The sequence below is a fragment of the Toxorhynchites rutilus genome, chromosome 3 (assembly GCF_029784135.1).
Source record: "Toxorhynchites rutilus septentrionalis strain SRP chromosome 3, ASM2978413v1, whole genome shotgun sequence".
NCBI classification, from domain to species: Eukaryota; Metazoa; Arthropoda; class Insecta; order Diptera; family Culicidae; genus Toxorhynchites; species Toxorhynchites rutilus.
The window spans coordinates 27,128,599-27,145,692 of NC_073746.1; the positions used below are offsets into that span (position 1 = coordinate 27,128,599).

Genomic DNA, 17,094 nt, shown 5'->3' on the forward strand with positions numbered 1-17,094 from the left:
CCCGGTAAACTTCGTCCCGTCCGAAATTTGTTTTTTGTTATCAATACCTTCAAACATTCATGTTTTCTTACTATGAGCAAGTTTATGAGTCCAATCGCAGAACTGTTCATTGATTGATCTTCTAATCGACGCCCGTTTAACTTTGTATAGCAGCTCCCCCTTACAGAAGGGGGTGGAGTGTCTAACCACCGTAAAACTTGCACCCTAAAACCTTCACATGCAAAATTTGGTTTCATTTGCTTGATTAACTCTCGAGAAATGCAGAAATTTGAGCCATTCCCCCCCCCTTAGAGAGGGGGTGGAGAGTCTCAATCTCAATATGCCTAATTTGGTTTCATTTGCTTGATTAACTCTCGAGAAATGCAGAAATTTGAGCCATAGAAAAATTTATTGCACCCTAAAACCTCCATATGCCAGATTTCGTTTCATTTGAATGATTAACTCCCGAGTAATGTAGAAATTTGTGTTTCATTTGCATGGCAAGAATCAGACAGACAGAAATCCATTTTTATATATATAGATGAAGTTGCCGTCTTACAAAAACCAAAATAAAATCTTTGTTGCACTTCATTCTAAAACCGGTTATTGAGAAAAATGCAACTTTAATCAATCTGATACAATACTAACTCAGTTTTAGTGATTATCAAATAATCTTTAGGCACGCCAAGTATATTATGTACAGGTAAACTTTTTTTTGTGCGGGGGATAGGGACCGCACAAAAAAATCACATAAAAAATCGTGCAAAACTTCACCAGTAGCTTCAAAAAATCGTGTACGGTACACATTTCGAAAAAAAAAATTTTTTTTGTGCGGTAGATAGGGACCGCATAAAAAAAGATTCCCCCAAGAAAATAACTCAAATTCAGGCCGTTCACCGTTCAATTTCCGTTTGTTTCCATGCTTTGCGATGGGACAGTTTGCCTTTTCGGTTACGCGTGGCTGTTTTGTGCTTTTAGCTGCATATCTAGATATGTTGCTGTTAGCAATCATGTCATGCAAAAACTTAGAAAAACTTAGAGCATTTGATGGGAGGAGGTGAATGGTTTCAGAAGTGGATAATTGAGACGCAAATATGCTTTTCTCGCACTGAAAAAACACATAACCCATCGAAAACAAATATACCGTACAAAAAAATCGCACAAAAAAAACCGCACAAAAAAATCGCAAAAAAATTGAACAAAAAAACCCCACAAAAACCGGTTTTACTGTACATCGTTATTCAGCTTAACGCTAAATTTATTCCCCAAATCCTTACTCCGGGTCATCGGATGTTAATTTGACTGCACCCAAATTATCGTGAAGCTTACTGAGATATTCCCCTTATCTACTTCGTCTTCAGGTCAAACGACTCTGATTTGACGCAATTACCCCTTACTTTCGTTAACGAACCCCTATCGACATATTTGATCTTCAACTTGTCGCAGTTTTTAGGGATCTCGATCCTTCCATTCACTTGTCTAATAGATCCTGAATTGAAAGTGCAGTAGACATAATCTGAGACAAAGGATGCTTCTTCTGTGGTTTCATTATCGTATGGCAATGTAGACTGCTCCGTCTCATGTTCCTTGATTTTTCGTTGCAGAAGCACCGCAGGTTGTTTGCGTTGTAGCTTTGGTTCGTTGTCAATATACTCCAAATAGTTCCATATTCTCGATATCCGGCTCTCGTACTGTGTCAGCATACTCAAATCTTGGTTCTGAGATTCGGTCGACAAGCACTCCGATAAGCAGGACTGAAATCAATATGTTCTAGTCCTCCAAATGCTGAAGCTGAAGGCCTTATATAACTCAAATAGGATAACATTCTAAGCGCGATATTGTTCAACAGATGCTTCTACCAGTGCATCGTTCTGAATTTGTTTTCCAGATCACTCATCAGCGGTATTCAAAATGTTCAAAATTCAAATAACGAAGGTCAATCACTCAGTATCGATTTTGACATACATCTCGAATGTATATTGTTGGAATCATCAAGGGTATCGCAGCAAATGGTTATCAACATCCTGCCTAATCATCAAACGGTATACTTAGAAAATGCGCTTGCTCAGCAAACAATCATGTGTTGAATCCCGGAACCACTCAATGATTGATCTTCTAATTGACCTACTACGATATCACTGGAGAACATATGTATGAGAATTCAGTTTATTCGAATTTTCCCGTTCTAAGCGAGTGAATGGGAATTGGTTCAGGAAATGAAAAATTGCACCCAAACTACGAAGTAGTTCCCGAAGATTTCCAGAACCGATTTCTATTGGCTCGCTCAGTGGCTGTTATTCGCTCGCTGTCTAGAGTGAGACTTAAAAGAAATCTCAGAAGGAATAATTTATTCTCTGATTTCGTGCAATTAGTAGCAAACGGGCAAAGCTTGAGTTGCAATATTCCCATCCTTCTACTCGTCCATAATATAAGCACTGAATTGCCAGTGCGTTATTCAGGCGCAAAGCTATTTAACTATTCCACGAAGCTTGTATGGGGCGCAATCTCCCAGGACCCTCAATTGATTGATCGGACCTTTTCAAGGCTAGAGATGAATGATATTTGCAGTGTAAAGCCTCTAGAGGAAAAATCGATCAATCATAGATGTGTTTCTATGTTCACATCTACATCGGTATGTACGTAGTGCGTATTGGATGTCATATTTCTCTATAGCGACTATGCGGCTATTTTATATAGCTCCACCTAACTTTTACACTTATAACGATGTTTACGATGAAATCAATATACAATAATCGTTCGGTAACTGGATGTTTTTTTAATGCTCTTCAACTGGGTGTAAATTACCTGGGATGCAGCTGAGTCAGAAGACAATTAATTTTTAAAAACATCGGTCATATTCATGTGCTTTCGAAAGTTGTGAGGGGCATTCGGAAACATTTTGACGTTATAAAAACTGTCATTATTTTTGCATGGCAGAAACTCTTGATAAACTTGTTTAAAATTTTAGTAAAAACTTTTTGTATATCCAATTTCACGATTTTTAACGCAGAGGAAATGCAATTAATTGTACAGGCAGCTACCTTTATGGCCAGATTGGAACGTTCACAAGCGCACGAGTTTTTATTTTCAGTTCCAAGCAAACTATTCATTAAAATCTCCCTCATTATTATTTGACGTTTGACATGTCAACAAGCAAGCATATTGGCGTATCAATACAGGCCGCATTGAAAAATTCATAAAAAAAAGATCGAATTGCTTCGCTGGATTGAAATTACATTTCTTTCAGAATGCATTCCAGGCATTTAGGAAAATCCCAATAAAAAAAATTCCAATTCTCTCAATTTCTCAATTTCAAAAAGAGAGTGGGGTCTTGAAATAAAGATGATGCAATTATTCCTGCATCTGCAACAGAAAATCACCTCAAGTAAATTTATGAGCTAATAAAAACTCGCGAAAAAGTTGTGTTTTTGGTAGACTTTTGTGTCATCAGTACTCAATTTTCTGTTCACATTTTCTTTTCGCGACTATTTTTGTCGATTCTGGCGACTATCAAAAATGGCACTTTCCAAACACTTTACACCCATTTAAAGGACCAAAAAACTCACGCAAATCTCAGTATAACCGATTACTATAACGGTAACTGAACTTTTGCAACTGTATCATGGACACTCCCACAGAACAAAAGCAAACCAAGAGCAACCGAAAACGCGCCTGTATCCTCTGACTGCTCACGAGAGACTCTGCATTTGAAAACATCTGATGCCATTCAAAAAGTTGTGAAATAATTGAATATAGAGCTCCGGAGACTTACCTTGCATGTGCTTGTTTATTCTATTTGTCAATTTGAGGATATATCACAAATTAGTCATATATAATTGTTCGTTCAACGAGTTATACATAGATTGATACCACTTGGTCCTACTCTACATAATTAACATTCGTCACGAAACAAAAAAGTCTACTGCTTAGGTTGCTATGAATGTCACGACCGGTGCGGTGAAAATTCATTATCAATGGAAAGAATGCAGAGAACATCATTCGTCATCAAAGAAAGCATTGCTCGATCGTCTGAATTTTATTAACCTCGACCTCTGAGATCCGAAAGAGTTCATTGTGAAACAAAAGCTCTTCCATGCCATTTGAATTTGATGAATGTATTGAGTCGAGCGAAAACAAATAATTCATTTTCACAACCTCAACTTTCAGCATTGAAGCATGATTTCGGTTTATTCGCTGTCATATAGGCAAGATATACACAGAATGAAAGAGATAAAAATCCACTCTCGACAGATGTTCCTCTGTTTCGCTCTAGAAAAAATCATATCATTGTCGGGTGTCAATTGAGTCTTGGTCGCTAGTTCAATTGATAGGAACAAACGTAAATCTAAAGTAACAGCATGGAGGGCGGCTTGCATAAAGGTGTGGTTATTCAGTGAAATGAAAGGGATACCGTGAGAAGAGATCCGTATGAATGAAACATGCACAATCGTCAAAGCAACTCATGAGCTCACGATGTTCATGTGAAGAGTATTGTCAAGGATGACTGATGGTAATTTTTCGTTCGAATTCAAATGAATGAATCGATTATTTTCACCACTGGTCATGACACATCTGTTTAGTTCCATCTGGGATGTCATTGAGCAAATGCTAGAATTCCCCTTTTTTACGGAAGTTGAAACCAACCAGAAAAGTTAATATTATATCATTGCGATAAATCTGTAGAAACTAAAAAAAAAGATAGTCTGAATGTCTGGATAATCCATAAAAGTCTGGACGACTTCAGATAAATCTGGAAGTTTGGCAACTCTGGTTGTGCGTCGATCTAATCGCAAGATGCAATATCTCTAGAGGCGAATGAACTGAAAAGTTTAAACCCTCTTAAAGCCAAAAAGAAGAAGAAGAAAGAAGCCAGATGCAATATAGCTGCATTATCGAGATGAAGTAAGCAATTTCAGAAGCGAGGGAAGATTTTAAAATAGAGTTTCTTTTAAGAACTTGGTTCGATCTGAATGATTTTCCAGGTTTTCCAATGTGGTGTAGAAGAAACTGATAGTCTGCGAAGATGTTTGAGTAAAATAACAAAATATGATTTTAAAGCTTATCCCTCTGATAAACCAATATTGATACCACTGCGTATATTGTATAGTGGCATAAATAATTCCGTGTCTTAACTACCAGGTACTTTATTGGCAACGGGAATTTCATACACCACTTAGACTTCGGTAGAGAGGAAAGCGAAGGTCAACGTTCAAAAATGGGCCTTCGTGGTGGAATAAACAAGGTTTTGAGCCTACTCAACTCAGAAGTCGGCATAATATCGCCACGAAATTCGGCTTAGGTCTTGTGAATTTGGAGATAATCTTCTCTCTAAACAATATTATTGAGCTCTGAAAACGAATCGGTTTTCATAGCAGCTCCAGCAGTTTTATCAGAATTTCCTTGGCTACGATTCACGTAGAACTCTAAGGATGTCTTTCACCAGGGTCAGCTACAACCTGTCTACACCCTTTCTTTTGACAGGAATTCGGATCCAGTGCACTTCGTTCTAACGGTAGACATTCGGGTATAAACTAAAATCATTTTCGAAGTAATCCGATTCCGAATCTTGGTTTGCCTGGTCCTCCGATTTACGACTACTGTTTATAAACTCACGAATCTCATCCACTAAAGGCATCCCTCTGTCTCTGTTGGGAAGTTGAAATAACAATATCCGATATATGTTCTGTTATGTTCACATAATATATAATAATTTACAGAGGAGGTTTTCAATCATGCACAATAAAATACAAACGTCTTGCTTAGTTGCTGTCTACTTCTCAACAACCTACGTCTCATCATTTTATTCTCGTCTCAAGTTCTCTATACGTATAACAGAATAAGTTCCTCACTAGAGAAATGGGTTTCGTATGGTTTGTCGAACACAACAATTCTTCCCCCTGAAGATACCACTATACTGTGCTACTCAATTTATCAATAAATATATTTCTTGCTTAGAAGCATTAATGTTTGAATTATTCGAGATTCTTTTGCTAACAAAAAACTTTAAATTCAGATGGAACGCTTATTTCGAATTCAAGTAATATCATGACAAAATACCTTAATATTAGTCGGATTATTACTTGTTTTCTACTAGACTTTCGAATCAAACATGAAATTTAGTTTTTCTCTATAACTTCAATTTTTTCGAACGAAATGCAACACTATTTTTATATATATATCCTAGGACTCAATGATGGTACAACATTTCCTTCATCGCTGCTCAGGATTTTCGGGACTCGTTGGCAATCGATCATTGTTTCTCTTTGACTTGGTATAGCTCCTGGTCGCAATTGGACTACGCCACAGCTTCTTGATACGCCTACCACACCCATCGACATCTGTTGGTATGGCAGGAACATCTGGAACTCCATAAAACTCATCATCAGAATTCCTCATTTCCCGAGACCGTTTTTCTCGCTATATAGGTATCCGAATCGTTGTTCCCGTCGGACACTGATTGTAAACCAGCCAAAAGAAATTTGGAAAATATTCAATGAAACTCTTTTCACATACTGTGCTTCAATCCATTTTTCAATGGAATGCTTAGCATGATTCTTGTATAACACCTTATCCCCTAAAGCTAGCTTAGTGAATAGATCCTGGGAAGACCTATCATCATCTAAAACCCCCCTTCTCGGGGAGAGTCTTTTATCCATTTTATCGGGGAGAATCTGGAGATGCATTTTAAAACTACGTCGAGGGTGAATAAGATCCAATATAACTTTGGGTTTATAACTAAATAATTTTTCAGATGGAAATCTGTCGTCAGCAGGACAAGTGTTCCTATAATTTGATAAAAACAGCGTTACCCTATCCCCAACTGTAAGAGATCTAATTTCAGGGTCAAGCATAAATTTCTTTAAAACTTCTTTGACTACCCTCACCATTCATTCCGCCTGCCCATTGCTACTAGGGTTATATGGCGGGCTCTTCATTACAATTATTCCCTGCAGTTTCATGAATGAACAAATGGAAGAAGAGTTAAATGGTGGGCCTCCATCGGTTACCAGAACATCTGGGAGTCCAATACGTGCAAATATAACCGAGAACTTTTTTATTACTTTGTTTGCATCTGTTCCACAATTCATTATCTCTATTTCCAGCCATTTGCTATAACTATCGACGACTAACAAATAGGTTTTAGAATCGAAATAGAAGAAGTCAGCACGGATGCGACCAAAAGGGCGAGTTGTTGGAATCCAGCTTGCATTTGAATCAGGTTTAGGAACCACTGCTGTTTTCATACATGACTGGCACTGTTGAACATAGTTTTCTATGTCTTTGTTCAATCCTAACCAAAATATACACTGCCTAGCTGATTGCTTCGTTTTAACCATCCCATTGTGGTTAGAATGAAGTAATTTCAGAATCGCCTTCTGCAGCGCAAGTGGAATAAAAACCCTATCCTGGTACAGAATGCAACCTTCCACGACCTCTAAATCGCAACGTAAAGAAAATACAGACTGTAAAGCCCTGTCGATTTTGTTTGGCCATCCGTCATTGATATATTCTATGACTTTTGAAAGCAATAAATCAAGCTTACTTTGTTTAGCTATTAGTGAATAATCTAAAGGAAAATCGTTGAAAAAATTTATGCTTTTTATGCTACCGCTATCCAAGTGCTTAGGGACACACTGGTCCAGCGGGAATCTAGAGCAAAAATCCGCATTACCCATCTTTGATGATGGTCTGTAGCAAATATCAAACTCGAGTTCCAACATATCTGCGTTGAGCCGAGCCAGTTTACTGTCTTCAAATGCTTTCTGACACATATCTTTTCGTAAAAGAACTTACAAGCAACTCAATTTTGCAGATAAATGAGGCACAAATTTACTAAGTATGCTTTCAACTCTGTTACATCTTTGGAAGCCTTTGCTTCCTTGATGGTTAATAACTTTTCATGCGATGGAAGAAGGCCATCTTCCGTTACAAAGTGTCCCAAATATGTAAAAGACTTGACAAAAAACTTACACTTTTTATAGTTCACCTTTATGTTCGCATTTTCCAGCTTGGAAAAAACTAAGTGCAGATTTTTTTCGCATTCTTCCTTTGTTTTTCCCGCGATAAGCACATCATCTAAATAGCAACTGACATGTTTCAAGCCCATCAAGATATGATCCATCACTTTTTGGAATATCGAAACACTGGAGGAGGCTCTTTGAGGCAGTCTGTAATCTATCTATCTATATATATATATAAAAATGGACTGATGTCTGTCTGTCTGTCTGATTCTTATAGACTCGGAAACTACTGAACCGATCGACATGAAAATTGGTATGTAGGGGTTTTTGGGGCCGGGGAAGGTTTTCGTGATATTTTGAGACCCCTCCCCCCTCTCTAAGGGGGAGCTGCCATACAAATGAAACACAAATTTCTGCATTACTCGAGTATTAATCAAGCAAATGAAACCAAATTTGACATGTGGAGGTTTTAGGATGCAACAAATGTTTCTATGGTGATAAGATACTCCTTCCCCCTCTCTTAGAGGGGGCTGCCATACAAATGAAACACAATTTTTTGCATTACTCGGAAATTAATCAATCAAACGAAACCAAAGTTGACATGTGAAAGTTTTAGGGTGCAATAAATGTTTCTATGATGGTTAGACAGTCCTTCCCCCACTCAAAGGGGGGGCTGCCATACAAATGAAACACAAATTTCTGCATTACTCGAGAATTAATCAAGCAAATGAAACCAAATTTGGCATGTGGAGGTTTTAGGATGCAATAAATGTTTCTATGGTATTAAGATACTCTTCCCCCCTCTCTTAGAGGGGGCTGCCGTACAAATGAAACACAAATTTTTGCATTACCCGAGAATTAATCAAGCAAATTAAACCAAATTAGGCATATGGAAACTTTAGGGTGCAATGAATGTTTCTATGGTGGTTAGATACCCCTCCCCCCTCTCTTAGGGGTGGCTGCCATACAAATAAAACACAAATTTCTGCATTACTCGAGAATTAATCAAGTAAATGGGCGGGACGAAGTTTGCCGGGTTAGCTAGTAAGTATATAAACCTTTAATCGTGTTAATAACTACAAATTGTCTGGACCTTTTCGAAAGCTGAAGTTGGGTATACGCCCCCGCTAAGTCAAGACAACAGAACCATTTACATTCTGACAATGAGGCGAAAATATCTTGAGCCAGCGGCAGAGGATACGTATCCGGAATAATGAATTTGGTAATTGATACACGACAATCTATAACATTCATTGTCTTTCTTAAGCACTATGACAACCGGAGATGCCCAGAGATGCTAACCTGAAGTGGCGTTATGATATTCTGCTTTTCCAAATAATCCAAGTGTTCAATTACTTTGTCCTTTAACTTAAATGGCACCTCGTATGCTTTACGAAATACCGGTCTCTCTTCCTTAAGGACAAGGTCTGCTTCAAACCCTATTATGGGATATGAAAAATCACCATCAAATACTTTTGGAAAACACAAATGTAAATCAGTTTTATCTTCAAATAATGTTTGTTTAACATCGATTAACTTGTTCAATGGAGTACCGAAAACGTTCCTCCATCCAGGATAGAAAATATCTAACCAGTTTCTTCCGAAAAGTGGAGCAAAACTGGGTATTCCGTCAAGCACGATGAGAGAAAGAAATTGTTGAATATCGTTGACAGTTACATTGACTAGAATTTTCCCATAAACTTTGAACTGGTCCCCGTTTACCACAACCAATCTGCTGTTGCAGCTGGTTACCTGAATATGAGCAAAGTACTTTCTATACATCGCCAAACTTATCACTGTTACCGCCGCTCCACAGTCGATTTCCATACTCAATTTTATCTTTTCAACCATAACGCAAACAAGACATGGCTTACTAAATCTACTTTTCGACGAAATCATCATGCACGGATAATCACATTCTTCATCTTCCAAATCTCTTATACTCAACCGTTTGAAATCGTAACTATCAATTTGGTTTTCCTTTTCATCAATGAAATTCACGGATCTACGGTTTGTCAGTTTGAAACAATTTCGCTTTACATGCCCTCTTCTCTTGCAATAATTTCATATAACATTGGCATGTGAATCTTCTCCTTGGTATTCAGACGTTCCAAATATTCAGTTCCTCGTTTATACTCAGGGAATCTGCTGTGATCGTACCGGTTGCGCATAGTGAATTGTCCTCGTTCTCTTTTTGGTGACCTGCTACGACTACCTGCCTGTAATGCCTGCTATATCTGCTCGGACCAGTTCTGTCATTGTTATAATGTTCCTGCTGTACCCTCGCTCCTAAACGATATCTCACAGAGTTTACACTTCTATGCTCTTCTTCCCGTTCATTAAGCTCCTTTCTACTTCTTCTAGAGTCATATTATCCTTCATCAATAGCTTATGTTTCAACTCTTCATCTCTCAATCCAAAAACAATCTTGTCTTTAATGTAACTCACTGTCTCGTTTCTATTGCTCACTAATATACAGCTGCAGATCTAAGACCGATTTTGTCTCTGCTCGTATACAAAGTAGATTCCAGGTCAACAACTCCACCAAACAGCTTGCCAATATTGTTAGACAATGGTTTGGAATTATGAGATGGCGAATTCTGAAAAACGAAAGTACCACAATGGCTAACTTCTCTAGTCACCCCTTATGTCGATAATAGTCGCTGTTCATAATTGGTCGATTACAAAAATCACTACTTTTTTTTAATAATGCGTCAGATTCTATGATGCTAATCAAGCTCAAACACGACACCAGTAAAAATTTATCTCCTTGCAGATGATAATCGCAATTCACTCACAGTCAAAAATTATTCAGCACGCTACCTTCTGCTGTTATGAAAATTAAATTTTTCTTTCCCACACTATTTCTTATTTTTTTTTACTTATTTTTTCACTTTTACTACACTTATTTTTTTTTCCTACGTCGCCACTGTTATGTTCACATAATATATTATAATTTACAGAGGAGGTTTTCAATCATGCACAATAAAATACAAACGTCTTGCTTAGTTGCTGTCTACTTTTCAACAACAAGTTCCTCACTAGAGAAATGGGTTTTGTATGGTTGGTCGAACACGACATGTTCCTGACAAATGTTCTAACAGGCAGCCCCGCCTTTTGGCGTCCTTTCAAATCCAGTAACCACAAACTTCAGCAAGCACATAGTAAAATGGATGCAGCTGCTCTTTAATTGTATTTGAATATACTTCTCACAAGTTCATTTTGGACGTTGACATTCATTCAGTGTGAATTTGTGTTTTGTCCACTGAAACCATGCTATCTTCTATGTTGGCTATGTTTCCGAAAAATGAAATTGGCTATGTTGCCAATTCATGTATCAGTGTGTAAGTGAAGGCTACAAGTTTTCAAAGGTTTTCTATCGTTGTAAGCCACTGCGCACAAATCACGTAACGCTAAGAACGCGGATAGTGCTGCCGTGGTCAAGTAGTTAGCGTCATACGTATCATGCCGGGGTTTTGGGTTCGATTTCCGTTCTGGCCGGGGAATTTTTTTCCGACTTGTACACGTATTCTAGAGTTCCCATCCGCATTACATGATCCCATCTGTAGAGCATCGTGAAGAAAATTGCCATTTATCTACTGCAAAAAAGTGTGACATAGTTTTAAAAACATAAAATCCACCGAATGTTTGGGAAGCGTCGACAATATTCACATGGCTAACGAGCTTCAATTTGTAATAAAAATTCTAAAACCATTTCTTTTAACATTCAGGGTAATTTCTTAATCATCTATTTACGCGAAAAAGTTGCGCAACAACGGAGTAATACCATAAAGCATCATAAATGGAAATCTACCAAACCTAGCTCTTCTCCCGGTCCCCATTCGTCCCGCGGATCCAGTTGCTTTCACGCAAACCATTAGGCTTCAAATAGATTGAAACGTGCAATCAATTCACAACTGGCCGCCGTGCCGCCGCCCGGCACGAGAGTAATCGCAAACTAATTTGATCGTTGTTACTTTTCCGCCGTGGTCTTTACAAATCATTACGACCTTACCCACCCATTCCCGACGAGCAAAGCAGCTCATCGGTGGGTTCCTTCTTCCCCGTCTAGGCCGGCTAGGGTCTTCAAAAATTGCTTCAAAAACCACACCAGATAATGATCGAACATCACGATTCCATTTTCGCGTCTTATTTTTCGTTGTCGGCGTGTTGCCCGGTCTTGATAATGCTTCGCGACTCGTATCACGCGCCAAACTTGCGAGAGCGTCGTGGAAAACAAACACGCCGGGACTCTTGAAAGGCTGATCACGGCTGATGGGGCGCTTCCTTGCCGTCTTGCCCTGCCTCCCGGGACAAGACAACACGTCAGCAACATTAACGAAAAGAATGATCTCTATTATGCTGCCCGTGACTTCTTCTGCAGGGGCGAAGAATAGCGCTGAAGTGCTCCTCAAATAGACAGCCGCTATCCACCGCGAAGCAACACGCGAGCGAGCATCCAAGGAGATAGAGGGACCAGGGAAAAACACTAAATACAATTTTCTACAAAATACAACCCGAGTAGACACCCACGTGCCGTCGTTCAAGTCTGTCCCCCTGTCTGCCCCGGCCTCACTGGGAATCCAATGGACCGCCGCGTGCAGCGCAGCATCGTTGAGGATCAGTTAGTTAAATTGAACTTTCGGATCTCCTCCCGAGCGCGGCGGACGGTAACAAAACGGTATGCATAAATGGAAATCTGGAGCGGTGAGTTGTCTCAACAACGGCGCGTGGCGTGGCCGGAAGGGGACGCGCGCGGGACTGCAATTGAATATGGAAAACGATAGATTTATGCGCGACGTTTCGATCTATGTTTATTTTGCGAAATGTTCGCTTGGTGTGGTCAGAACGGCGTGATGGAATTTCCAATTTACGGTGACGATCGCTCCGGAGGTTCGTTGATTGGACGGAGGGTGGTTGCGTTTTTTGCCGCGTGCTATCTGAATCGACCTCATCACGGGCGAAAAAAAAGAGTTTGGGTTTGGAAAGTTGTCACTAGTAAATTTTACACTCCAACAATAACTCCATTTACATCCCCGCCATTAACAATGCGAATCGTCACAACGAAGCCAGCTTCCACAGATTGATGGTGCCTCCCGATGGTGCCGAGGCGGCTCCTTTTGTAGTGTCTTCCACGTGAAAGAAAGGCCCACTTCACAATATCAGAAGTTAATAGCTGTTTCAATATTTGCTTTGAGACAGTTGGAATTTATTCCTCCCGTAGATCCGGTACAGCTGCAATGGCGCAGAGCCACAGGAATAGCGCGAGGCTCTGGCAAAGTGCAATTGTCTATTTCTTGATTGCAGCTCATTGTTCTGCCGGAGCTTTCAAAACAAACATTTTCTTTATTCCGCTCAAACCGTAATGAATGACTCAATTAATTTCCTTCTTCCTCTTCTCTTTTCCGTTCCAGAATTGCTCCGGAATCGAGTAATGCATGCTGAGGCCGCGAGCTGAGAAGATGCGAGAGAAAGATCATTCACCAAGAAAAATGCTCCCGAGTCCTAAGCAAGGTGCGGTCTACCCGCTTCTTGGTATGGGGTCAACCATTTCGGCCCAGCTTCCGTTCGATTTTTCCACCAGCAATCGATCGTCGTCCTCGAATCTCCTCCACCAGCAGCAGAACCTGCTCGATCAGCCGCTTGACCTCCGGGTAGATCACAAAAAATCGACCAACAGCAGCAGTTCAACCTCCGACGAAGAAGATCCTCCCAGAAATCTTCCCGAAGACAGTAAACCAACCAGCGTGACACCTTACCAAGACAACAACAATAACAATAACCTGAGCAATAACAACACGACGCATAGCAGTAATAAGAGTCCCAGCCCGATCAGCAATAACAACAACAACAGCGTTAAGTACACTAACAACAACCACATCAACGTGAAAGATGAGTTCCGAATATCTAACCTGGCGAACCACAGTCCGCCGATCTTCCCTCCCCCGGGGATCAACCCTCTGATGCTGGAAGCCATCGCGAAAGCGGGTCTTCCGCTCCCTGGCTACCGGAACTCATTCCTACCCGCCCGCTCACCCGTCTCGTACGACCTCCAGCGGTTAAAGGAGCGGGACGCGATCGCGGCAAGTCTATCACAGTTACGTCAGAGCACGAACGGCAACGGGATACCTAGCAACAACAACAACAACAACAACAATAACAATTCCAACAGCATCAACCACAATCTACCGCCAGGTGCCACCAAGAACAAAGATCGATACTCGTGCAAGTTTTGTGGCAAAGTGTTCCCTCGATCTGCGAACCTAACGCGCCACCTCCGGACGCACACCGGCGAGCAGCCGTACAAGTGCAAGTACTGCGAACGTTCCTTCAGCATATCCAGCAATCTCCAGCGTCACGTTCGGAACATCCACAACAAGGAGCGTCCCTTCAAGTGTGCCCTCTGTGAGCGTTGCTTCGGTCAACAGACCAATCTCGATCGTCACCTCAAGAAGCACGAGGCAGACGCGGCCGGACTGGGTCTGGGTTTGGATGAACGTCTACGAGCGGCCCGACGGAACTCCCGAGGGATTCCCGAAGATTCGTACTTCGAAGAGATCCGTTCCTTCATGGGCAAGGTAACTCAGCTTCCTATTCCGCTGAGGTTGCAGCCCCATCACCACCAACCGCAACAGTCACAACTCCAACACCATCAGGCGTCGCTAGCACAAGTCCAGGCCCATCAGCAGCAACAGCATCACGCCCAGCCGGACCAGAACTCGTCGCGTAGCTCGACACCTTCCGAACCGGCTTCGCCAGCGGGCAGTTCTCACAGTGCCCATCTCGAGATCAAGATGGAAGCGAACGACGACGACGATGAAGATAGTGAGCAGGTACAGGTTACTTGACCAGAACCCAGCGCGTCTGAAACCCGGCGGTGATTAGGACCACCGAACTGTTGGTCGAGGGTTCTCGAGGTACGAACACGTCCCAAGAACTCCCCTCAAGACCCAACGAACAAGTTACGATGTACAATTCAACGAAATTCCTGTTAGCACTCAGTAAGATTATCTACTTTTTCCGCGTTCAATTCACAGAAAGACCTCGAGACCTTGGTCGAGTAGTCGAATGTAGATTACCAATAGTTCGTCGTAAGCACACTGTAGTCGTAGAACAATCCACTTTTTTTTTGTGTAACATAAACATTAGCTCGATCTAGCGAAGTAAGAATCTAGCGTGTAGAGTTTCAATCGTTAAGAGCACTCATTTCCTCACAATCCGTACGTCTTCCCCATGCGGAGAAGAGAGGAAATACACAAAAAATACTCGTTTTGCCATATGTTCTTTGTTTGTAATTATAATCTTAAAATGAACTCCGAGAAAAACTATCGAAAGCAAATTGTCCCACTTTTAGCCCGCGGGAGCAAAAGCGTGACACGAAACAAGCGTAATTAAAAAAAAAGTTCAACCAAAGCCAAATAAGCGATATTCGTACTAAAATTAAATCAATTGTGTGTGTATCATGAACAGAGCAAAGTTATATGTGAACAAAAAATCTATCATGTTTTGTAAAGGTTTGATTTGTTTCAAAAACGATGAAGAACGTTAAAAGTGTTTGTTGAAGTTTATCATTGGTTAGTTAATTAGGTTCGATTTATTTTTTTTGTCATTTGTTAATCCACTTTTACTTAGTTTAATGCATCCGATTGTTACTCAAATAGACTTTAGTTGAAAAAGAGCATGCGAAATAATATATACATGGCTATACAAATAAAAAAAAATGCGGAGGAAAGCCCATTTCCTCGAATGTGATCAGAACGAAAGTATTCTCTTATTCCGAGCTAGTGAAAATCTGAAGTGATATCAGAATTTTTTTTTGTTTTTAGAAGCAGTGGTTCAGCACAGTTACGATTTGCAAATCATCACATATAGTGTTCCTTATAGAAAAAAAAAGAAGTGTTTTCATATACGAGCACCGGCTACAAGCGAGAAGAAAAGTTACCATTAAACGCTAAACGTAGAAAGAAAGAAAGAAAAAAAACCTATTTTACAAACATAGATGAAAGCATGCAGAATGAAATCAATCACCATTATTTTTTCAGCAAATGTTAGTTCGTTCACGAAGGAAAAAAAAACAACAAAAAACAAAATAATAAAATGTATAACAAAAAATCATTTTAGCACGTTCTCTTTTAAACTCTAACACCTAATTTTATCGTGTCCCGGATACGTTTTCACCCTAATTGACCCCCTACGAATATAGTTAGTAGTGTATCTTTCTCACACCTTTCGTCCCTCCCGAATTGTTTTATTGTTTAGTTAAATAAAAGCTACAAAAAATCCTTAGTCCTTAGCAGCGATGCAGCGATAGTATTACAAATTGCTCGATCATCACACGCGCTCGATCGTCGACTTGAGAGATGCGAAGCGACGAATGTGTACCTTTGTAATCAATAAAGTGAATAATCAAAACTCAAACTGGTGTTGTACGGTCTCGCACTACTGTGAATATGATGACTCCAGATTGGATTGCCCTCCAGGTACCAGGGCTTAGTTGGCGAAACAAGGAACCACAGTCGAATCTCAAAACCTGCGGTTTTTAGTCGTTCCCGGAAGAAGTCGTGCTTAAGTGATACCGTCAGTGGATGAATCGATTTCAGCGGGAAAAAAGGCATATTTCAATAGAATTAGGTGCCCCACCTCATATTGCTTAGCTTATCTAGCAGGTTAGAGCCGGGAAGACCGTTAAAGTATCAAGAAAACCTCTACGTTTAATTCGGTTCTAGACGGTTTGTCACCAGGATCCCAAGCACTGTGTCACTCGCAAGTCGCCTCCGCTTTGGTCGAGCCAGCATCCGCACTGTGCTTCTCCTTTCCTGATGCCGAAAGGTTTTAAAAAGTAGTTTTGAAATAAATTGTTATTTGATATCCGCACGATGTGCCCGTCCCACCGCAATCTATTGACTTTTTCCTGATTTGCAACGGAGTTATCTCGAGTAATTCGAGTATCTTATGGTTCTTGTGCCTTCTCCATTCTCCGTTTTCTGACTGTACTCTACCTGCGATAGTACGCAGCACTTCCGTTTGGGAACTCCAAGGTAGGTTCAGCTCGTGAAGACTTCGCTTCTAGTTTGGGGTAGGTATCCTCCAGATGTTGTAAATATAGGATCGCCTATATAACGATGTTCAACTTCTTCGCTCCGGGGTGGAGCTT

General features: G+C 40.4%; 1 protein-coding gene across 4 annotated transcripts in view; it reads left to right on the forward strand.

Annotated features, from left to right (window-relative positions):
- Positions 1 to 16,316, forward strand: part of LOC129776735 (MDS1 and EVI1 complex locus protein EVI1-A) — a 277,466-nt gene extending 261,150 nt beyond the window's left edge. For all 4 annotated transcript variants that reach the window (XM_055782556.1, XM_055782557.1, XM_055782558.1 and 1 more), the window contains one exon: positions 13,355 to 16,316. In XM_055782556.1, the coding sequence (XP_055638531.1) occupies positions 13,379 to 14,788 (1,410 nt within the window). In that variant the 5' untranslated portion in view covers positions 13,355 to 13,378 and the 3' untranslated portion in view covers positions 14,789 to 16,316. The remainder of the gene's footprint in view (positions 1 to 13,354) is intronic.
- The last annotated feature ends 778 nt before the right edge of the window (positions 16,317 to 17,094 follow it).